Source organism: Ursus arctos, unplaced genomic scaffold, assembly GCF_023065955.2.
Source record: "Ursus arctos isolate Adak ecotype North America unplaced genomic scaffold, UrsArc2.0 scaffold_25, whole genome shotgun sequence".
In the NCBI taxonomy this organism is placed as follows: Eukaryota; Metazoa; Chordata; class Mammalia; order Carnivora; family Ursidae; genus Ursus; species Ursus arctos.
Window position 1 is genome coordinate 12152884 of NW_026622930.1, and position 24267 is coordinate 12177150.

At 41.0% G+C, this 24267-nt stretch overlaps 1 protein-coding gene across 1 annotated transcript in view; it reads left to right on the plus strand.

The window, feature by feature from the left end:
* Positions 1–18746, plus strand: part of CATSPERB (cation channel sperm associated auxiliary subunit beta) — a 105613-nt gene extending 86867 nt beyond the window's left edge. Inside the window, exons 19-26 of the mRNA XM_044389964.3 lie at positions 1370–1509; positions 3333–3530; positions 4549–4659; positions 8422–8532; positions 9815–9950; positions 12173–12273; positions 12956–13030; positions 18273–18746. Coding sequence (XP_044245899.3) covers positions 1370–1509; positions 3333–3530; positions 4549–4659; positions 8422–8532; positions 9815–9950; positions 12173–12273; positions 12956–13030; positions 18273–18476 — 1076 coding nt within the window. The 3' untranslated portion in view covers positions 18477–18746. The remainder of the gene's footprint in view (positions 1–1369; positions 1510–3332; positions 3531–4548; positions 4660–8421; positions 8533–9814; positions 9951–12172; positions 12274–12955; positions 13031–18272) is intronic.
* Positions 18747–24267: the final 5521 nt, after the last annotated feature.

Genomic DNA, 24267 nt, shown 5'->3' on the forward strand with positions numbered 1-24267 from the left:
TGTATTATCTCACTCAGATGTGGAATCTAATTTTTAAAATTCTAACTCACAGAAATAGAGAGTAGAATAAATGCTGGTTGCCAGGGGTTAGGGAGTAGGAAAAAAATGGGACAGATGTCGGTCAGTGGATACAAACTTCTTGTTGTAAAACGAGTAAGTTCTGGGGATGTAACATATGCCATGGGGCATATAGTGAATAATACTGTACTGGAGGCGCCTGGGTGGCTCAGTCAGTTAAGCATCCGACTCTTGATTTTGTCTCAGGTCATGGTCTCAGGGTCGTGAGATTGACACCTGCTTCAGGCTCTGTGCTGGGTGTGGAGCCTGCTTAAGATTCTCTCTCTCCCTTCCCCGCCCCCACACTCCCTCCAAAATAGTAATAGTAGTAATAATAATAATAATAATAATAATAATAATAATAATAATAATATAATAGTACCGTATTGTGTACTTGAAATTTGCTAAGAGAGTAGATCTTATATGTTCTCACTACACACACAAAGTAACTATGAGGTGGTCGATGTGTTAATTGTGATCATTTCACAGTGTGTGTGTGTATATACATATACATATATATGAAATCATCACATTATATACTTTATATACAGTTTTCTTCATCAGTTATGCCTCAATACAGCTGAGGAGGAGGATGTATGACCTCAGCGCCCTCTGCGGACCCTGGTAAATCGGAATCTGCATTTTAACAAAAATACCTAGCGACAGTTGAGGAAGCACTAGCCAGCTCGCTTTGGGTTAAGGAAAACAGCTGCAGATGAGACTTCGGGCAAATCATTTCCTACTTCTCAACCCTGATTTACTGATTAGTAAAGATGGCAGACAGACTACATGGTCTGTCAAATCTCTTCTTCTAGTAAATTTCTCAGTATGGAGGGATGGCCAGCAGGTGGCCTGCAGACAGAAACTGGCCTGATGACAGTTCATGTTACCTGCCTCGTTTTGTCTTGGCAACAGTGGGCTGATAACTCTTGAAATCAAGCGTGCATCTTTAGTTTCTTCACTGAGCGTGACCGGTACTGTCCAAGTGACCTTTCCATGCGTTTGAGACCTTGGCTGAAGAATGAGAAATGGAGAGGAGCAATATTTCTGTGAGAAAATATTTGTGAAGTTCAATTTTTCTAAGAGCCATCAAAGATAACTCTATATAAATGCCTAACTGTATTCGTAGCCATTATGAAGCCTTCATAATAGATTCTGTAGATGTTCTCGACTCCTGATGAGCTAGCTAGTCATTATGAAATTGTTGACAATTTTCATGATTTAATTTTTTTTCTTTTCTGGTTTCCAGATTTTTCTTTAGTACAATCGAGACACAATGATTTAATTTTAACCTTTAGCCTTGTTTCCATAGGTGTTCGAACACTCGAAATACCACTACTGAAAGTCATTGTTGGAAACGCAAATCTGTTGGAAGTTAAAGCTGAAGGCTCTTTTGATGATACCGATAGTTATGTAATGAAAATTTCTGCGGCTAGCAAAGCTTTACGTCAAGTAAGATTTTCTTTAATTACAAGAAAGTCTATTAATTATGGAAAACGTAGAATATAAACTAAGAGAAAGAAGGGAAAATTACACATAATTCTACCTCTCAAGAATGACTAAACACTTTTAACATTTGGGGAATTACAAAAAGGCAGTACAGCATTACAAGGGATGTCTGGGTGGCTCAGTCAGTCAAGCATTGCCTTCAGCTCAGGTCATGATCCCGGGGTTCTGGGATCGAGTCCAGCATTGGGCTCCCTCTCCCTCTACCTGCCTTTCCCCCCGCTTGTTTTCTCTCTCTCTCTCTCTCTTTCTCTGACAAATAAATAAAATCTTAGCATTACGGAACAGAGGCTCAACGAGCGAGCTTTGGACGAGACTGCCTGGTATAGATCTCACTTCTGGTGCTGTCCGGGAACCTTACTATGGCTAAGTTTAGTCACCTACAAAATGAAGATGATAATGACAATACCCACCTCACAGGGTAGTTTTTGAGAATTCAGTGTGATCACTCAAGTAGTGCATCTGAATGTCTGGCACGTGGAAAATGCTCAATCACTATGAACTGACAGCATTTTTTTTCTTTTTTCCCTAGAACTGGGAAAGCATTGTATACACACTTTAAACATTTTGCCCCTTCCACTTAACTATGATTTAATCCTTTTGAGTCACTAAATATTTTTCTACATATTCCAAAATTGTCTTTATCATGAAGACTTTCATTTATAGACCAAAGTAGAATTTCCATATACTTAGTACTCAAACGATAGTCAAGACTTTGCTACTTTTGTTTTATCATCCTCCCCCCACCTTTTGGTTTTGTTTTATAGTCTGAGATATTTTAGAATGAAAGCAAACGTTGTGTCATTTCACTCTTTATGTGATTCAATATATATCTCTAAAAAATATGTGCATTATCTCTCATATAACCATTATCATGCCATTGTTGTTCCTAAAACTTAATTTCCTCGGTATCCTACAAAACCTAGTCCATAATCAAATTTCTCCAATTTTCTCAAAAATATTTTTATAGTTGTTTTGCTTGAATTGGGAGCCAAACAAGATTCTCATGGTATGTGATTACTTTTTCTTTAAGTGTCTTAAGTACTAGTCCATTTTCTTCATTTGCCATTGAATTGTAGAAATCAGATCAGTTGTGTTATAGAATGTCCAACATTTTGGATTCTTATGTTTGCTTCCTTCCTGCATAGATTCTGGTTCAATGTATTTTGGTAAAAATTTTTTAAAACATATCATTTTTAATGGCTATAGAGTATGGGGATAGAGGTACCAGAGTCTACAACATCATCACAGTTATTAGTATTTCTACATTTAAAAAAATTTATTGATTTGTTTTGAGAGAGACAAAGAGAGAGCATGAGTGAAGGGAGGGCCAGAGGGAGATGGAGAGGGACAAGCAGACTCCCCAGTGAGTGCAGAGTCTGATGCAGGACTTAATCCCCCTTCCTCTGCGCTGTTTCTTATATTCCTCATATGAGCGAAACTATGTGATAATTGTCTTTTTCTGATTGACTTGTTTCCCTCAGCATAATACCTTCCAGTTCCATCCATGTCAATGTAAATGGTAAGATTGCCTCCTTTCTAACGGCTGAGTAATATTCCATTGTATAGATATTCCACATCTTCTTTATCCATTCATCTGTCAGTGAACATCTGGGCTCTTCCCATAGTTTGGCTATTGTGGACATTGCTGCTATAAACACTGGGGTGCAGGTGCCCCTTCGGATCACTACACCCATAACCAGCAAGGAAGTTGCAGCAGTAATTGAACAGTTACTTTCAGTAACCTTCATGTCTTTGGATGTTCTCAGGGTTCAACCTCATTGGCATTAGTTATCTGGGGAGCATCTACGGAGTGCTTTGTCACAACAGTCGTGCCAACGTTGAAAAACAGCTGCAGTTATCTCAAATCTATGCATCACATTCCTAGTAAGCTTATCCCACTGGAAGACTGGATTAGTGGCGTTCACAAAGACAGTCAGGGTTTCAATATGATCAAAACTTTGCCGGTAAGAAACCTAAGCAGATTGTTTTAAGGGTACCCTTGATTTATTACTTTTGCGTGATTGGCTGGCCATCCAGTCTTAGCATTTCTTTCCTGAGAGGCACAGAACACTCCAGTTATTGTTCAATCTTCCTGTCCTCTTTAGGATGTGACAATTATTTATTTCTAAAATGCCAACACTTCCTGAAATAATGACTTTTCCTGGTAACTCAGTCTCGCCATTTTAAAAATTATGTTATGCTATATTATGGTGGTATAATCTTGGGGCTTTTGTGCTGTATACAGTTAATCTGCCATTATGTTGACCTGTCCTGGTTCCATCTTACTGGTTCCATTTTGATGTAGTTCCAGTTTTAATTTCTGCCTTGTCAGAATTTGTGACACTTTAAAAAACATGTATTATTATTCTTTGCTGATGAACTTATTATTTATGATTTTCTCTGTGACAAAAAAAAGGCAACTGACCAAACTTGAAGATTTATTTACTAAATACATCACTAAGACTTTTTATAAGGTATTGAAACTTTCTTGCATTTACTTTATGGTAGCTATTTTACATACTAAAAATGTTTTTCACTTATTTACAAGTTCTAAACAATTATATTGCCCTGGGCTAAGGTTGTTGAACTCCCAGAAAAAAAAGATGTAGGGAGTGCAGGGAGAATAGAAATTTACTCTCATGGGGCGCCTGGGTGGCACAGTCGTTGGGCGTCTGCCTTCGGCTCAGGGCGTGATCCCGGCGTTCTGGGATCGAGCCCCACATCGGGCTCTTCCGCTGGGAGCCTGCTTCTTCCTCTCCCGCTCCCCCCTGCTTGTGTTCCCTCTCTCGCCAGCTGTCTCTGTCAAATAAATAAATAAATAATAAAATCTTTAAAAAAAAAAAAAAAAGAAATTTACTCTCATGCCTGGAACTAAAAATGAAATGTTTGCTTTGAATGCTTTTCTGAAAAATCAAGATTTTTAAGTTAAAGACTTAGTAAATAATTATGAATTACATGCTTTCTTTGCTTAATCACTTACAGATAAACTACAGGCCTCCATCTAATATGGGAATTGCTATTCCACTCACAGACAATTTTTACCATGCAGATCCCAGCAAACCTATACCAAGAAATCTATTTCCTAAGTCAAAGGTAAATAATTTTGGAACCTACAAACCAGTTCTTATTTGAATTCAAGAAACCATTCAGTGAAATCACAGATGGACCTAGCTGCAGGGATTAAGTGAAAACACAGAAATTACCTAAACTGACTGAAAATGAAATAGAAAATCTCAATAACTCTAAGACAAGTAGAGAGATTGAGTCAGTCAGTAATCAAAAACCTCCCAACAAAAAAAAGATCAAATGGCTTCGTTGGTGAATTCCACCAAGCATTAAAGAAAATTTAACACCAATCGTTCTCAAACTTTTCCAAAAATAGAAGAGAAGGGAACACTTCTTGATTCTAAGATCCCATCATCACCCTGGTACCAAAGCCAGATAAAGACATTGCAAGAAAATTACAAACCAATATCCCTTATGAATATAGAGACATAAAACCCACAACATTACTACCAGACCAAATTCAACAGCATGGTAGAAGGATCATATACCGTGACCAAGTGAGATGTGTCCCAGGAACACAGAGGTGGCTTAACATAAGAAATCAGTCACTATAATACACCACTATTAGTAGGACAAAGGGGAAATACACGTGATCATCTCAATTGATGCAGAAAATGCTTTCGACAAAATCCAGTGACCTTTTATGATAAAAGTACTCAACAAACTAGAAATAAAGGGTCACTTCCTCAATCTGATAAAGGGTATCTGTGAAATACCCACTGCTAACATCATACTTAATGTGGAAGATTAAAAGCTTTGCCCTTAAGCTCAAGGACAAGACAAGGCTCATGCCTCCTCTATTCAGTATTGGACTGGACGTTCTAGCCAGGGCAGTTAGGCAAGAAAAAGAAGTAAAAAGCATCCAGATTAGAAAGGAAGAGATAAAATGATCTCTATTCACAGATGACATGAGATAGATAGATATATATATAAAATTATATATAATATGTATATGTATATTAATAATATATATAATTTTAAAGAACCCACAAAAACAAAGAAAAAACTTAGAGTTTAAAAAAGAATTGCAGGATACAAGATCAATACACACAAAAAAATTGTATTTCTGTATACTAAAAATGAACAAAAGTGAAATTAAGAAAATAATTCCATTTACATCACAAATAATAAAATATTTAGGGGTAAATATAGCCAAGAAAATACAGAACTTGGACACTGAAAGCTGCAAAACATAGCTGAAGAAGTTAAAGGGGAATTAAATGTGGGAAAGATCCCATGTTCGTGTTTGGAAGACTTAATATTCTTACAGTGGCAATACTCCTCAAACTGATTTACAGACTAAATGCATTCCTTATTAAAATTCCAAATGCCTTTTTTGCATGAATGTAAAAGCTGATTTTAAAATTCATAAGGGGGGCGCCTGGGTGGCACAGCGGTTAAGCGTCTGCCTTCGGCTCAGGGCGTGATCCTGGTGTTATGGGATCGAGCCCCACATCAGGCTCCTCCGCTATGAGCCTGTTTCTTCCTCTCCCACTCCCCCTGCTTGTGTTCCCTCTCTCACTGACTGTCTCTATCTCTGTGAAATAAATAAATAAATAAATAAATAAATCTAAAAAAAAAAAATTCATAAGGAATTTCAAGAGACTCTGAACAGCCAAAACAATCTTGAAAAAAGAAAACAAAGTTGAAGAACCCACACTTCCCAATTTCAAAATTTACCATAAAACCATAGTAATCAAAACAGCGTGATGATGGCATAAGGATAGACATATATCTCCATGGAATAGAATTGAGAAATCAGAAATAAACCCACACATCTGTGGTCAATTGAGTTTTGACATGTGTGCCAAGGCCACTCAAAGGAGAGAGAATAGGTTTTTTAATAAACGGTGCCATGACAACTGAATGAATATCTACATTCAATAGGTTGAATTTGGACACCTATCTTGGACCATATGCAAAAATTAACTTAAAATGGATTGAAAACCTAAATGTAAGAGCTAAAACACAAAAATCTGAGAAGGAAGTATAAGGGTATACCTTTGTCTCTTTGTATAAGGTCATGATTTGTTAAATATGACCCTAAAGCACAAGCAATGACAGAGAAATAAATAAACCGAACTTCATCAAAATTAGAAACTTCTGTGTGTGGATGAAAGGACACTGTCAAGAAAGTGAAAACACACTCACTGAATGGGAGAGAGTATTTGCAATTCATATATCTGATAAGGATCTAGTGTCCAGACTCTCTCAAGATCTCTTACAACTCCACAACGAAGAGACAAACCACCCAGGCAGAAATACATGAAGTCTCTGAATAGACAGTCCTCCAAAGAAGATATACAGACGGCCAACAATGCCATGAACAATGCTCAATGTCATTAGTCCTCATGTAAACGTAGACCAAAGTCACAATGAGATACCACCTCACACCCGTTAGGGTGCCTATAATAGTATTTTTAATGGAAAATGACAAATGTTGGTGAGGATGTGGAGAAAGTGGAACCCTCATACATTGCTGAGGGGAATATGAAATAGTGTAGCTCTTTCAAAATGTTGTGGCGAACATTTTGGCAGGTCTTCAGAAAGTTAAACATATAGAATTACTCTACAGCCCAGCAATTTTACTCCTAGATATACGTCCAAAAAAAAATTGGAAATGTATGTTCAAACAGAAAAATGTGTACCAGCATTATTCATAATAGCCAAAGAGGGGAAACAACCAAACATCCATGAACTGATAAATGGATAAACGAAATAGGCAATAGCCACGCAATGGAATATTACTCAGTCATAAAAAGGAATGGAGTATTGCCATATGCCGCAGCCTGGGTGAACCTCAAAAACAGTATTTGAACGAAAGACAACAGGCACAAAAGGCCACATATTGTATATTTCCACTTACATAAGATGTCTGGAATAGGAAAATTCATAGAGATAGATAAACAGAATGAATAGATGGGCTGGGGGAAGGGGGAAATGAAGAGTGACTATTTTTTTTAAGATTTTATTTTTAAATAATCTCTACACCCAACATGGGGCTTTAAACTCAATCCTGAGATCAAGAGTTGCATGTTCCACTGACTGAGCCAAACAAGAGACCCAGTGGGGAATAACTACTAATAGGTACAGGGTTTCCATTTAGGGTGATGAAAGTGTTCTGGAATTAGTGGTGATGATTGAACAACGTTGCAAATGTACTAAAACTCACCAAATTGTACACATGAAAATGGTTAAAATGGTGAATTTTGTCTCAATAAAAAGAAGAAAAAAAGAAGCTGGGGGGGGGCGGATGATCATCCTAAAAAAAAAGGAAAAGGAAGAATAACATTTAAAAAAATAGAGTTGATTTCCAAAATCAAAAGCCAATCTCTAGCAAGAGTGATCAAATAAGAAATGAATGACAAGTGGACAATTATAATGGAGATTTCAAATGGCATTACTGAACGCCACAAAGAAAGGCAAGTATGGAACGGTAGACTTGGAGAGGGTTGCGTAGAGTCCACAGCCCCATCATATCCCATCTGCTCCTTCTAGGTCTCTGCCTTCATGCCCGCGATGTGCTGCATTCAGAGTAACACAGGCTTTGTAGGTCCCATGCATGTTAAAAATCAACCTGGCAACCGGCTGATACTTGAGTTCAAATTACCAAGTGAGGAAACAAAATTCAGAAATACTGTACTGTTAGTCCATTATTAATGGACTTTTTCCCACTCTTAACTTCTCAGGGATTTTATTCATTTGGGAAACAAGTAGTTAGTGAGCATTTACTCAATTTGCAGGTGTTCTGCCACAAAAAAAGCAAGTCAACTTATATTCTATTTGCAGAGATCTGGGAAATTCAAACAGTGCGCTAACATGTCTACTCGGGAGGAGTGTAATTGCACAAACGATCAGAAGTTTTCACATGCTGTTGCTTTCTCCGATTGCAGAGAAAAGGTAAGGTAATTTTTAATTGCCTGAAGACAGTACTTTCATATTAATATAAGATTTTGAAGTGTGCATTTCGATTAAACATGGAAGTTAAGACGTGGAAATAATGTCTTACTGTGACATAGAAATAAACAGGAAACAGAGCTAGGAAGATCTGGATTTAAATGTCCCTAAACAAGGTAATGAACCACCTCTGCAAAACAGAATACCTGCACCACACTGTCCATTTCACGGGATTCTTATAAAGATGCACACACATGTGTCTGTATGAAAACAATTTATAACCAGTCATATACTATACTAGATTACGATGGATATTGATTCGTTCAGAAATTATTGAGTATCTAATGCGTACCAGTACTGGGAATATAGAAGTTGAAGTCCTTGTGACCAAGGAGTTCAGTTTGGTAGTAGTGACAAAATAGAAGACAGCATAGTATGTTGGTTAAGAGAATGGGTTCTGTCTCAAATATTTTATTCTGTTAGTCTCAAAGCATTCAAAGGTGTATCGGATGGATATTGGTGTTTGCCTTAACCTAAGTTAAATGTGCACTTAATATAACTTAATATAACTTTCAAGGGGATCTATTTCAAGGCCTTGTAAGACTATATAATAGCATTTTATATATATTTAGCCTTTATGTAAAGATAAAATCACTTAATACCATATCAAGCATAGTGTTAGCAGTGAATTATGAGGGAGGTTGCATATACCCCTTACAACTCTCCCTTTACTGAATTGCAATAATATTTCTTGAGCATGTACTATCTACTAAACACGGCTCTAAGCATTCTCCATGCTTTGTCTCATTTAATTTGAGGCACAGACAAGCCAGGTAATTTGCCAAAGATCGCGTCATTAATACATGAGAGAGCTAGATTTGAACTCTGACACCAGAGCCTGAGCTTCAAGAGTGTGGCTGAAAGATCATGGCTGTCCAGGAGAGGGGTGGAAGGGAGGTGGGCAAGATCCAATTCATGCAGTGCCCTGTGAGATGTGAATTAGCCAAAAAAGTTTGAATACCATCATAGCAAATTCCTGAAAAGGTCCAAAAGAAAGTGACAAATTTTGTTACCGCAATATTTGTGTATTACTTTTGGAGTTCACGTTCATTCTACTGTAAGACAGATTGTTTTTCATGTGCTGAGAAGGCGGGAGCCCTAAGAGGCACATGTCATTTAGAATGGCCAAACTCTTGGGGAAATGTATCTATTCACTCTTTACGAGGAAATGAAATTAGTTTTGAATTTTCCAAATTGACATTCATCCTTGGAATTTGAATTTTAGGTTCCTCGTTTTAAGTTTCCAGTTACACAATATCCAGTTTCTTTGGGCATTTACAGTGAGAACGGACGTATCCCAGTGGAAACCCCATATCTGGTTACCATGACTGAAGTGAATAGGAGGGAAAACTGGAAACTACGTAGGGTTTGCTTTCTTCTACAGTTATTTTGTCTTATAATTAATGTTGTTATTACCTAGGTAAGTGGCTTATAAAACCTGTTTACACAAAGAACGACCAAGAGTTGGACGCCTAACTGACTGAGCCACCCAGGCGCCCCTCTTTGGAGAAGAATCTAAATCAACCGGCACGTTGCTATTCTCTCTCCTCCTCTTGTCTCCCCCGTATTTCATTATTACTTTCAGTGCCCTGGATTCCATGGCATAAAAGCATTTTGAAGAATTTGAACCATAAAACATTTGGAAGCCATTTTGTAGATGAGTAGCCAAAATGATTGAATTTGTGTTACTTGTTGATCCGGTTGTCTCTTTTGACTGCTTTGGCAATGTTACAGGGAAGTTCTAAAAGGTATGGTCAGACAGCCCATAGAACCTGTCTTCTAGGAGCACCAGGCTGGCTCAGTCTGAAGAACATGCGACTCTTGGTCTTAGGGTCATGAGCTCAAGCTTCACACTGGGTATAGAGATTACTTAAATAAATAAAACTTTAGGGGGAAAAAAAAGAATCTATCTTCTAATTATACAAGCAAAGTCTCTTCAAAATTCTATGGTAAAATAATTTAAAAGATGCAGAAGTTTTTGTTTTTTTTTTTAAATAAGAAAAATGAGGGGCACCTGGCTGGCTCAGTCAGTAGAGCATGTGACCCTTGATCTTGGGGTTATAAGTTTGAACCCCACATTGGGTGTAGATATTACTTAAAAATAAAATCTTTGGGGCACCCGGGTAGCTCAGTTGGCTAAGCATCTGACTCTTGATCTCGGCTCGGGTCTTGATCTCGGGGTTGTGAGCTCAAGCCCCATGTTGGGCTCCACGCTGAACATGTAGCCTATTTAAAAAATTAATAATAAGAAGAAAATAAAATCTTTTTAAAAAATGAAAAATGCAATTTACCACAATTCAATTTTACCTTGAATATACAACTTTTTCCTGCATATTTTCTGTTTATAAATACTTTGAGGTAACCGCTCAATCAGTAGGTAGAAAGATAAATACATAGATACAATTAAATGAAATTTTGATCAGCCATTGATATGTTACCAAGTATCCAGACATTGGGTATTTGATGAGTTTTACTCTGCCTGGTATATGCATTCTAGAAATGGAAATCTAGCAAAGAAAACTACTAACTATTTTGTTTTAACTAACATCCCCATTTTCTGTGGCGTGCTGGAGACTAATGTGGAGCACCGATTGTTAAATATCCAAACATTTTGTGTACCAGTTGTTAAGCCATTAGTAGCTTGAAATTAGCCATGGTGAGACTATTTACACCATGGAAATTGGCGAATGCTACTCTCAGAGCTTCTTCCGCCTTAGCTCTCCTGTACCATTATACCACTGCAACTGCTAACCCCTACATTATAAATCTGATTTTAGAAAGAATTGTAAGAAAGGGAAGAATACCTGATCACATCTTTTAGAAAAGATTTAAATGATCCTATTGTGAACGTTTTCTGCCACCTTATTGAAAATTATTAGCAACCTCTAAGGGTGAATTATCTCCTTGCCAAAGATACAAACTATGTGCAGGTTAAAACTGGTCATGAGCAAGGGCTGGAAGGAAAGGTCAGCCTGAATAAGGTGGTCAGAGGTCTTGTCCTTCTTCTTCTTCTTCTTCCCCTTCTCCTTCTCCTCCTCCTCCTCCTCCTCCTCCTCCTCCTCCTCCTCCTCCTCCTCCTCTTCCTCCTCCTTCTTCTTCTCTTCTTCTTCTTCTTCTTCTTCTTCTTCTTCTTCTTCTTCTTCTTCTTCTTCTTCTTCTTCTTCTTTTTTTAGAGAGTACATGTGCACGAGTGCATGAGCAGGAGTGGAGGAAGGGCAGAGGGAGTGAGAGAATCTTCAGCAGGCTCCCTGCCTAGCTTGGAGCCCAACATGAGGCTCGATCTCACAATCCTGAGATCATGACCTGTGCTGAAATCAAGAGTCAGACTCTTCTGACTGAGCCATACAGGCGCCCCAGAGGCCTCGTCCTTCCTGACCGTGTCCTTGAGGAGATGCAATTTTAGCTACAAGGCCTAATTTTCCCTAAATATATTTTCTATGCAGTCAAGTCAAACCAAAATTCTGGGATAACTTAGCCATGTTGCAGAGTGAGATCCTTCCTTGTACCTTGATTATGTAGCAAATTTAATGCAAAATGTGAAAATAACATAAGTGTGCTTAAAATCTACTTCATGTTCTTTTAGAACACAGTGTACCAGAAAATGTAAAAAAGTTGAAAAATTACTTAGAATCACATCTTAATGCTCCAGTGTATAATCCTTTAGGCCTCAACTTAAGTATAAAGGTGAGTTAACAGCACTTTTGTTTATCCTGTTTTGAGTTGAAAGAAAATATATATGTCTCAACTAAGATTGGTTTAAGTTTTAAAGTATAAATGTCCGTCAATTGTAGAAATTACATCTTTAAAGTAGATGGAGGATGTTTACCTTTCCTCCCTTTCTCTTGATATTATTATTTCTAAAGGTATCTGAAAGTTGAATTGAATATTAACTTACTATTCTTTGAGCTGATAGGCAAAACTAATGACTGTTTTTCAAGGTGGAGGAAAAAAGGTATTTCTAAAATTTGGGAATAAAATGGGTTTGGTATCCTTCACCTAGATGTCCCCAGGTATGTCTTCTGGTTCCAACTGTCCGTAAGAACACATGAAGTTGATATAATCTAGGTCATTGCTATAAAAGCCAATAAAGATGAGTGGACGCATCGAAACCATGAATGTGAGGATTAGCCCAAACTGCTTGTCAAGGCCATGTTAGGTTTTATGTTTATGTTTCCTCACTCTAAAAAGAAGTTTCAGCTATTGTCCTCCCTCCATTTTTATTTTGATACATGAAGTAGATGCCCGAGAGCCTTAGGAAGGGGATTGGAACTTTCTGAGCAACATGTATACGGAAAGTGCCTGTGTATTTTAACTTAAAGAACGTGTGTGCCCATGCTGCTAATGACCGGGTGTGTTTTTTCCACAGGGCTCTGAGCTTTTTCACTTCAGAGTGTCCGTGGTTCCGGGGGTCACTTTTTGTAACTTAGTTGAAGAATTTCAGGTACAGTAAATGCACAAGGTACTGATGGGTGACGGCTGGGGAAGTAATATGACAAGTGTCAGTGCAAGAGACAGGAAAGAGAAAAATGGCATAATATGTGTGATGGACAAGGCCTGGAGACAGGATCCTGGAAGTGGGAGTGACATTGTCAGTAATGATGAAAGTAGAGTGTATGACACGTAGCAGGACCCATCAACAGTGGGAAAATTTTAATAAGTGCCTGTATTTGTTTTTGTTCTCTCTCCATCTTCCATTTTTAACTCCGTTTTCAGATTTCTGCCACCTTTCCTCTCACCCCACGCCCCCAAAGAAACATATGTCTATAACATTTTAGTTTCCATTACAATCTTCCTGATTATCTTCATTGTAACGGTAGAGTCTTAATATGCCAAAAGCTACCAAGATCCGAAAGATTTGGGAACCAAAATCAGTCTCCCCAAATTACACCATGGTGTGCAATAATTCAATTATGCTTCTTCATATAATGACATTTGCTACCTGTGGGGGAGGTGGGGTGAGAAGGAATGGGGATTTGATTAAATGGATTAATGACTCATTCATTATCAAATAGTTACCACATTATCAGAAACAAGATCCCTGTCTCTCCCCTCCCTTCCTTCCTTCCTTCCTTCCTGTTTCCTTCTCCCCCTCCTCCCTCTTTCCCCACCTCTCTCCTTTTTCTGTCCTGACCCTGCCTTAAGGCCAGCCCCAGTAATGGATCCACACTGCTGTAAATGTGTGTTAACTAAGCAGAATGTAAATAAAAACATAAAAAATAAAATAAAATTGGTGAAAATACAATCATTCAAAAAAACAAAAACAAAGATGCATAGCCAAGGTTTCGAAGTAAGCCTGCAGTATAAACACCACTGAAGTTCTAGACTAACCCCTGAGTGACACAGGATCCAGAAAGACACAAGAGCATAGCCAAAGTTTTCAAACTGAACTGACGCCAGAGCCACCGCAGAGTGTAAAGCATAACTTGATCTGAACTCAACCAGGGTGGCCAACTGCTGAAACAAACAAAAACCCCAACATTTTCCAGAGAATTTTTAATTTTTTAAATTATTTTTAAAATTTAATTAATTAATTAATTTTTAAAAGATTTTATTTATTTGAGAGAGAGTGAGAGAGAGGGCACGAGCAGGGAGAAGGAGCAGAGGCAGAGGGAGAAGCAGGCCCCCTGCTGAGCAGGGAGCCTGACACGGGGCTCAATCCCAGGACCCTGGGATCATGACCTGACCTGAAGGCAGACGCTTAACTGACTGAACCCCCCAGGCGCCCTTCCAGAGAATTTTTAATAGGACTCAGAGTCTCACGATAGAAACATCTTAAATGTCCAGGATAAATCCAGAATTACTCAGTATGCCAATAACTAAGAAACTAGAATCAATTCTCAAAAGAAAAGACAATTAGCAGTTCATTCACCAATGAAACGATCAGACAGATGTTTTAAACCAGCCGTGCTAACCAGGCTCTGTGAGGTAAAGGTAAGCACTTTTGAAATGACTGAAAAGGAAAAGGAAGAAATTCTCAGCAGAGAAATGAAAGCCATTAAAAAGAACCAAATGGAAATTTTAGAACTGAAAAATACAATATTTAAAATTTAAAAATCACTGGATAGACTTGCTAGCAGAACAAATATGCAGAGAAAAAAAAATCAGTGAATTTCAAAACAAATCAGTAGAAATCCACTCTGAGGAAAAGACTTTAAGAAGAATGGCCTCAGGGATCTATGTGATAGTATCAAAAGTCTGACCTTTATGTCCCCAGAGTCCATGAAGGACAGGAAAAAGGGATTGATGCAGGAAAAAGAAGTAGGAAGAGGGCGAGGAGGAGGAGAAGGAAGAGGAATGTGAGGAGAGGGAGGTGAGGGGGGAGGAGTCAGAGATGGGGGAGGGGAGGAGAAAGGGAGAGGGGAAGGAGAAGGGGGAGAAGAGGAGGAAATAATAAAGGCTGAAAATGTCCCAAATTTGGTGAAGACATAAATTTACATATTTAAGACGCTTAGTGAATCCAGAGCAAGATATAGAGATCCTGCCTAAACATAACGTAATCAAACTACTGAAAATCAAAGATAAAGAAAAAAATCTTGAAAGCAGCCAAAACAACGGCAAAAACAAAGCCATGTAAGTAAACAATAATTTGAACGACTGCTAATTTTTCCTCAGAAACCATGGAAGCCAGAAGAAAGTTGCCCAACATCTTTAATGTCCCAGGAACAGGGGGTTGGGTGGGGAGGAAGGACGACCAATCCGGAACTCTGTATCCAGTGAAAACATCCTTCAGGAACGAAGAAAAAGTAAAAGCATTCTTAGATGAAGGAACACTAAGATAATCCACTGTTGGCAGAACTTCTCTTTTAAAAAAAATGCATAAAGAAGTTCTTCAGGCTGAAAAGAAGTGTCAACAGAAGGAAACAAAGCTTCAGGAATGAAGGAGGAACCAAAAAATGAGTAAAAGAAAGATAGGAAGGGGTTATACAGTTAACAAAGGAAGAGAATCATTAAGAAACAGGAGAAAAGGGTGTAAGTTTCTTGGGACTGTTGACACCTGCTTTTGAAAGTATCCTGAAACGAGGGGGATTTTTGCGCAACTTAAAGGACATTATTGGGATAATTGACAAAATTTGAATAACATCTGTAGATTAGAGAACAACATTGTCTCAGTGTTACTGCCTTGCTTTTGGTAATTATACCATGGCTATTTGAGATCTTTGTGTTTAAGAAATACAAACTGAAGTATTTTGGCAGTAAAGAGACATTGTGTCTAGAACATACTCTTCTATGATTCTGGGGTCTAACCTTTTTTTAGACTTGGTGTGGAATATTTGGATAGTCAAAGAAGACTGGAGGGGAAACATTTGAAGAGAAACTGTTTTCAAAAACTTTGGAGGTGGCGGTTTAGCTGGCGAATACAGAATTCAGAGGTGATATGAGTTTCAACTCTTAAAAAATAATGGATGGCTTAACTGAACAAGTGAAATGTTTCTAGTGTCTGGTAAGGTGACTGAATTTTTATTTTATGTCAAAAATGGGTAAGGAAGGCATTCTGGGTGGAGGGAACAGCTGCAGCAGAGACACCGGTAAGAGAAGGCATAAAGCTTAGCTCTGGAATGGCTTATAACCACTTGGCTGGAATGCAAGGTTCTGTATAAGACAGTGGGTAGATTAGGGTCAAACTGTGGGAGACCCTAAAGGTCATAATGAGAACCTTAGAATGTTCCTGTCAGCAAGAAGAAGCTATTAAACATTTTTGACAAAAGGTGTTCAGGAATGGACACGTGGACTATAGCAGCCCAGTCAGAGTGAATCGCAGGATTTTTGCTCCAAATGCTGGGACATGAATTTTCTCTTTCTTGATAGCGAAGGAAACAGCTTGTAGCCCCAGGAGCTGCTGTCAGCCATGAGGGCTGTGGGGACAAAGAGGGGCGATACTCAACACTGAGGAAGCAGAACAGAAAGATGCAAATAAAACCCAAATAGACTATGATTACAATGAATTGTTTCCTCTGGCCCTTTCTAACTTCAGCATAGAAAAGAAAATTCATTTCTGCGATTACGATTACACGTAGCATACAATTGTCTCTCTCATTGGCCACAAACAGATTAGATCTTTCTTAACAAAGCTAATTATCCAAATTCTTCTGATGGTCTAACTTAAAAGGAAGATTTTTGTTTTCTGGTAGTACCACCCTGAAGACCACAAGTGAAATATCTACATCCCATGTCTAATATCTTCTATCAAATTCCCAATAATTCCAGTACCATTGGGTACACAGCATTGGCTCTAAAGTACAACAGGAGACGGCTAAGCCAGCTGATTCATTGCCACGAGGATACTTACTTGTCCAGAAGGGAAAGGATGGTTTCTCACTGCTTTCCACACCACTTGGCCAGGACCACCTTTTCAATTCTGCTGCTTATAACATCCCACTTCCCGTTACCAGTTCAGTATGGTCAAAATTTTTCACTGCAAATAAAGCAACCTCACTTAAAAAAAAAAAGTGTTTTATAGACAGACGGGTGTCTTACAAAGACAAATCTGGCAATGTTATTATGTCAACATGGATTGACGGCACGGAGAGGAGGCTCAGTGGTTGGTTTATACAAAGTGTGGTAATAAAGCTCACAGTAGCAGTATTGAACATGGAATGGAAAGAATGAATCTGAGAGAAATTCTGAAAGAATCGATGGCATACAACAGCTGTTTCTAAGAAAAGGCATACCTCCTTTGGTCACTGGGAGGATGGTGGTACATTTAACTTGAGCTGTAACCTAAAGCAGCTTACTGACCCTTAGCACTTTCCCGTATTCACCACTGTCCTATTTCCAGTCATCTCTACTTTCTTCTACCTCAAAATATGAGCTAGCTTCCTACTTCACAGAGAAAACCTAAGTCACCGGGCTCGAACTACCTTTCTGTATGCCCCCACTTCTGTGCCTCTTTGTCAACAGTCCTGTCTCTCTTCTTGGAACCTGTTTTTACTAGTTATCCGTTCAGGTGTAGGAAGCATTTTGAATATACAGAAGTTTCCCTACATTAGCACATAGAGGATTTTCTAAAAAGATGACAGCATGAAAGAGCACATGCTTGTTCCCTCTCCCTGGAATGCCCATTCTTCTCCTTGCCTTCTTCTTCTTTTTTTTTTTTTTTAAGATTTTATTTATTTATTTGACAGAGAGACAGCCAGCGAGAGAGGGAACACAAGCAGGGGGAGTGGGAGAGGAAGAAGCAGGCTCATAGCGGAGGAGCCCGATGTGGGGCTCGATCCCAGAACGCCGGGATCACGCCCTGAGCCGAAGGCAGACGCTTAAGGACTGAGCCACCCAGGCGCCCCACTTCTCCTTGCCTTTTGTGAACCCACTCACTCTTCAAGATCCTGAGCTCAGGAAGCGCATTCCCGGTCACGCGGGCAGTCAGGCATCTCCTACCTGTGCTGCCGGCACTCTGTCCTTCCTCTCTAATTGAATACAGACCACTTTCCTGCCGCGCAGGGATCCTGCCGACCTCTGCGGTTAAAGACCTACGACAATAGAATTTGTATTCTGTATTGTGTGCCAACTGGTACTTGCCAGATTGTCCGGAGACTGTTTCTAGGCTTTGTGGATGCTGAATGTCTGTATGTGTCTGAGCCGGTTTGCTAAATTAATAGTGTCTCCACTGTTACGGAAGTCATATGAAGTTCAGCGTCTTAAATGACTAGATTCAGGAAGCTAAGACTGTGCTTTTTCTGTTGCAGATTTATGTGGATGAAGTGCCATTGCCATTTCCGGGACACACACTGATAGCTGTTGCCGCGGCTGTAGTGCTGGGGGGATTGATTTTTACAGCATTTATGTTTCAAATACGTAACATCCACCCAAGTGATATATGCCAAAAATTTATGACAAGAAACAAAGTGAACTTGTCAAATTTCAGTATCAATCAGATGCCTCATAGATGACAATCTGAATACTGAACCAATGATAATCACAATTTCCTCTTCATGTGCTGGTTTTACAAGACAATTCCTAGACAAATATATTTAAATGTTAAAAAAAAACCAAGATAAAAATACTCCAGGATTACCATTTATAATTCAAACTGCGATTTGTCACATACGTTTACCGTTCTATTTTCTTATTTTGAATACGTGGATAATTCCTTCGGTTAACGCTTACATAGGAGATTTTCCTTGAGATTTTTACACAACTATAAAATGATAAGCATTTCTGTATGGAGTGGGTTTTCTGTATTTTTTAGCTTTTATTGACTGGAGCCCATTCTGTGGGATCAGGACACCCGAGCCTTGCTCTGTTCGAGAAAGAGCGTGAGTAGAACGCGATCCTGCCGGGGAAAGGCGGGTGTGGGGGTGTGCTGGAAGAGCATCATGGGAATTAAAGAGAAAGCCATTTGGGTTTCTTGAAGCAACTTCAAAACCAGATAGTAGTACCTAACAAGAGGGAACTGTGACCTCCATTATGGGGGTGTTGGAAGAGCACTGGGCAAGGTATTCGTTTACAAACCTACATACAAGCAGGTGGAATTCCAAAAGAGGTACCTCTGTGTGCTCTCTGGGAGCGCCCATTCCCAAACAGTCAGGAGAGGGCAATACATTCCGAGCTCAGAGCTGCACTCTCTTGGAAAAGCTCCGGAGGGACAGCACACTGCTTTGACCACATAAGGGGAAACTAAGCATCTAGTCCGGGAGAGCCTGTTTTCCTCATACATCAGGAACCAAAAAAAGCTACACGGCAGCCCCGGTTTCCGACTCAGTGGAATCATTATCATGTTCACTGGTAGAAGCACTACTACGCTGGCTAGAGAGACCACTTGATAGGCAGAGCCCAGAGTTTCGGACACAGCAAGCAGAAATCTCAGTAGGGTTTTAAGTGAAATCTTTAAAAGAAGCATTCATTCTCCATCCCCGTGTTTCCCAAGTGACGGTGCTGTAGCCGTGGGATCCAACCGTGTGTACTGGGGATTAGGGCACAGGACATATATTCCAGCCAACCAGGGAAATTGCCAGTGTCCAAGGGGCCGTTGTGCATGAATTCTCAACAGACCTTCTCTTTATCATAAGACCACCTGTTTCTGGGTGACAGAGTAACAATAATGCAGTGAACCCCAGAACGTCAACCCATTGCCTCACTTATTTTTGTGAAGTTGAGGATAGAGTCAGAGGCAAATTTGCCTCTGAGGGATTCAAACACTTAAGAGTCCCTAGGTGCTGAAAAGATTATTGTGTCTCTCCATGCGTAATTAAAATAAAATGTTGACGTAACACAAAACTTCAATGTATCTGGAAATGAGAATAACTTCTTTCTAGATTTTCTGATTGGAAAATCCTGAATAAATTCATCAAGGCTTTACTTTCCTCATTTGGGGGGGGCAAAGATTGCCCCTTTCTTTGCGTTGGTGCATAAAGCGGCAGAGATGGAAGAATGCCATGGAAGCATGTGAGGCATTGGGAGCAAACGGGCAGGCTGGGCGTCTTCACCCAGCACCCAGAACTACCTTGTAAGTTTGCAAGTAGGATAAAATCTCAGACTCTTCACAGAGATTGATACAAACAAGACTTAAATTTGTTCATGGGTCTGCTGGTTCATGAGAAGAGAGTAACTGGATTTGTACTACAGCCTCTATTGGACTAGATGCCCCTCAAAGCCGTCCACTTGTAGAAATGCATTAGAGCAGAATATTCTAAATGGTATGGAGTATGTGCTGCCTCAACATTTCCCAAAGGACCGACCAGGTACTGTTTGTGCTTTTATGTGGTAGGGAATGCAAGGTGCTCTTGCCTGTCCTTTACTCTGGATTAGGAGGCCCCCACAGGCTCCAGAATCCCGAATTAGCCCAAACTTTGCTAAAGCGTATTCTTGTTGCGTTTGCTTTTCTACTCTATGACACATGTATCGTATCAATATATCTTAAGAAGTTGCTTCTACGTGCTTCTCAGGTTCATGAAACATACTATTCTAATAGCGTAGTGAGGTGATCAACTCGCTTCCCACCAGACTGGGGCACAGAGCCGGAGATGGCAGAACAATAAAGGTATATTGCTGCCCTGCCAGGGGAAGGACTGACTTTGAACTAGAGCAATATGCCAAGTTCCAGGGCTTTCACTGATTGCCCCTGTACCATGATTACTGTGCCTGCTCTGCTAGCATTGTAATGACGACGCTGGACATGGTTGTCCTTGGCACCTCCCATCGCCATCAAGACTAGGGGTCCAGCTCTAACTGCAGCACTACCCACCGTCATCCCATCCTACTATACAGTGTGGCAGGTAAGAGCTTGGCCTCCAAGGTAGGAACACCTGGGTTGGAATGCTGTCTTTGCCACATTCTGTGTCATCTTGGGAGAACGATTTCTCTGTGTCCCAGTTTCTTTGTCAATATAATAATGTGACTTACTTCTTTGGATTTCTTGGGAATTAAAGGACGTAATACGCAAAGTGCTTAAAACAGAGCCTGGCACCTAGAAAGGGCTGCAGAAGAGTTAGCTACATACAGGGAAGGTCAGGGAGCATGCCTTGAAAGATTCAAATACTTCCCTTATCAATCCACTCTTAATGACAAACCAAAAAAAAAAAAAGAGAGAGAGAGAGAGAGAGAGACTTCCAGGTGTCATCAGTCTGAATTCCTCTCCACTGGTCAGGTGCTATATGGCCTCTCATGTCACCTGGCATGGTGCACACACGGGGCCAGATTTGCATTAGTTAATCCAATCCCTTAGAACCCCAGCTAGCAGCGTCAGCGAGCATACTGAATACAGTATCACTATGACAACACATTAAGAATACTCAGCACTCTGTTCCTCAGTCTTTGGCCAAACATCTCAAAACTCCTGGCCCATAAAAATGTCTCCAGAGTTTTGACAATAAAATGTGCACTGCCATTCTGTGATGTAACTCCTTTCTGTTGGACACCTTCCTGTTTATTTTGAGTCCGAATCTACCAAAGAGGGGGACACAGGAGGGATTTTCAGATATAGCCTGCAAGGGAGGCCCACCAGGAAGCTGTATACATTTCACCGAAGGAAGAATGTAGATGGTATTTGGTTGGCCGAGCGTAGCAGTCAGACTGCAGAGCAGCAGCAGCCCTCACATCTCAGCTCTCTGGCTCATGACACCAAACATGTATTTCTGGCTCACTGCTCTGTGGGTTGGCTGTGTGGTTCGCGTCTGAGCAGGTCTGCCCTACATGTCTGTGGTTCTGGAACACCGGCTAAAGAGCAGGGGTCACCCAGCCAGCTCTTCTCACAGCACAGGACCAGACACAAGAGACCCAGCCGAATCATCTGAACTACCTAAAGCAAGTCTGCTCACCTTCCATTAACCAGATCAAATTACATGGCCAAGCCCAACAAGACTTTCATTCTAAATAACAGGTTTTAAGATCCCTTTCTTACCTGATTGATTCTGTTTTCTGTTGCTGTGTAACCACCTCCATAGTTTAGTGACTTAAAATAATAACTACTTTATTTGCTCAGGATGGTGTTGTCTGGGCTGGACCCAGCTGAGTCGTTCTGCTGGTCTTGGCAGTGGTCATTCATGCAAAGCCTTCCTCAGCGGGGCACCTGATGTCTGAGCTTCTTTCTCTCTCCATGTAGTCTTGGGGCCTCTCCTTTTCAAGAGACCTGTCCATATAGCCTCTCTATGTGGCTTCTCTACCGGGGTCGCTGGATCTCTTATGTGACAGCCCAGGGCCCCTAAAAATGCAAAAGTGGATGCTGCCACACTTGGGCCAAGTACTGGCATGACATCATCCACATTCTGTTGGCTAAAGCAAGTTGCTAGCCTAGCCCAGCTTCAAGCGAAGAAGGCAATGCCCTGTCATGAATATTGAGAGATGAGGTTCCTTGAAGGCCACCAATGGAACAGACCACCAGAAACCATCCTCCTTAGCAAGTCCAGGCTCGCTCATATGCTGGGGCTGAAATGTCCAAGATGACTTCCTGACTCACATGTCTGGCTCCTCAGCTGGTCTGGCCGGAACAGCTAGGGGCTGGCTAGGCACCCACCTCCCCACATGGCCTCTCCATGGAGCTAGCTTAGGCTTACTCGCACACTTGTGGAATCATGGTACTTGGATTGAACTTCTTGCATGGCAGCTGGCTTCCCCCAAACACAGAAGTGGGAGCTGCCAGATTTTCTTCTATACTTGGACTTCGAAGTCTCAGAGGGTCATTTCTGTCATTCCAATCGTCAAGGTGGTCCCAGGGCCAGCCCAGATTCAACAGGAGGAGGAAGAGACTCCACCTCTTCTGTGTGGCAAGGTGACATGGCCAGGAGCCTTTGCATCTGGAGGGATGGTCATAGTCCTCTTTGGAAATCTAATCTGCCATTTTGATGCTCATCAAAGAAATACACCTGGGCTGCAAACATAACTGGAGATCCCTAAAATCATTTCTGAACCAGGCTTTCATCATCTCGGCTTTTGCCCACGAGCAACGAGAGCTTCATTCAGAAGGATCACAGAGTTGTCTTCCCGCCAAGACGATTTTGACCAGACCACTACTTTTTGGATAGTCTCTCTGACCTATCAGAAGCGACCATCCAAGCCTGAAGTAGTCACAGCCTCTTTCAGTAAGTCAACTAATACCCACCCCCATCTTATGTCATGCTCAGTGGGCCCAGGACTCTGCACTGACTCAGGCAGCTCTAGGCTATAGCAGCAGGGGTTCCTGGCCAGACCTTTTCACACGCTGCCGTTGTGTGACCAAGCTCCCACACATAAAACACAACTACAACTTCCATCTCAGGTTTCCGATTCAAGGAAAAAAGTCCTCATCAGGAATCGGGCTAAAGGAGTCTCCATGAGATGGTTATCCCAAGATCAACCAGCTATGGTCAAGTGACAGGGTCATGAAACTAAGCCTAGCCCGTCTGTTCATTGGGATCATCCTGAGAAGATAAAAATCATTTTTTAACTTGCCAGTGCCTCCATTTGGTGAGGGACGTGAGTCCTCGGGTACGTGGAGAGCAGAGAGGATGACTGAGCATGGTGGGCACAGGGACTGCAGTGTTGTGCTCCTGGAAGGGAGGGAGAAGGAGCTGGGATTGGTGAATGACTGGACAAGGCTGGAAGGGTGGCCAAGCTGTCCTTCTATCTCCAAACAGTGGTGTGCTCCACCTAGACATCAGGCCCTTTCATCTAAAGCTCCCAGGTAGGCCTGCCATGGGCCCTGAGGGTGTCCTTAGCTCAGTGCCTCAGTTTGCCCATCTCCCCTACCCCCGCTGGTGTGAAGAGTAAATATCGAGTGACACATGATGTTGTGAGCGCTGAGCTAGACTGGCTGGCAGTGCCAGCCTGTGTCACTAGAACTGCCTGCCCTGCCTTGGAATTGGGATCCTGCCCTGCTGCCCACAGCTCATCCAGTAGCATTTCCCTATCAGTTCCTCCCCCCTGCCAACCTCCTCCTGTCAGCCTCGTACTTCCTATCAGCCTCTTCCTCCCCTGCTAGCCTCCTCCTGCCCCATCAGCCTCCTCCTCCCTGCTAGCCTCCTCCTGCCCCATCAGCCTCCTCCTTCCTGACAGCCTCCTCCTCCCTGCCAGCCTCCTCCTCCCTGCCAGCCTCCTCTTTTTCTGGCGTCTTCCTTCTTCTCTGTCAGCCTTGTCCTTTTCTGTCAGCCTCCTCCCTGCCATCCTCCTCTTCCCCTCCCAGCCTCCTCCTTCCTCATCCAATATGATTTGGCCCATTATTCAAGGCCCAGTTGAACTGTCTTCTCTATTGCAAGTTTCCTCTTACCT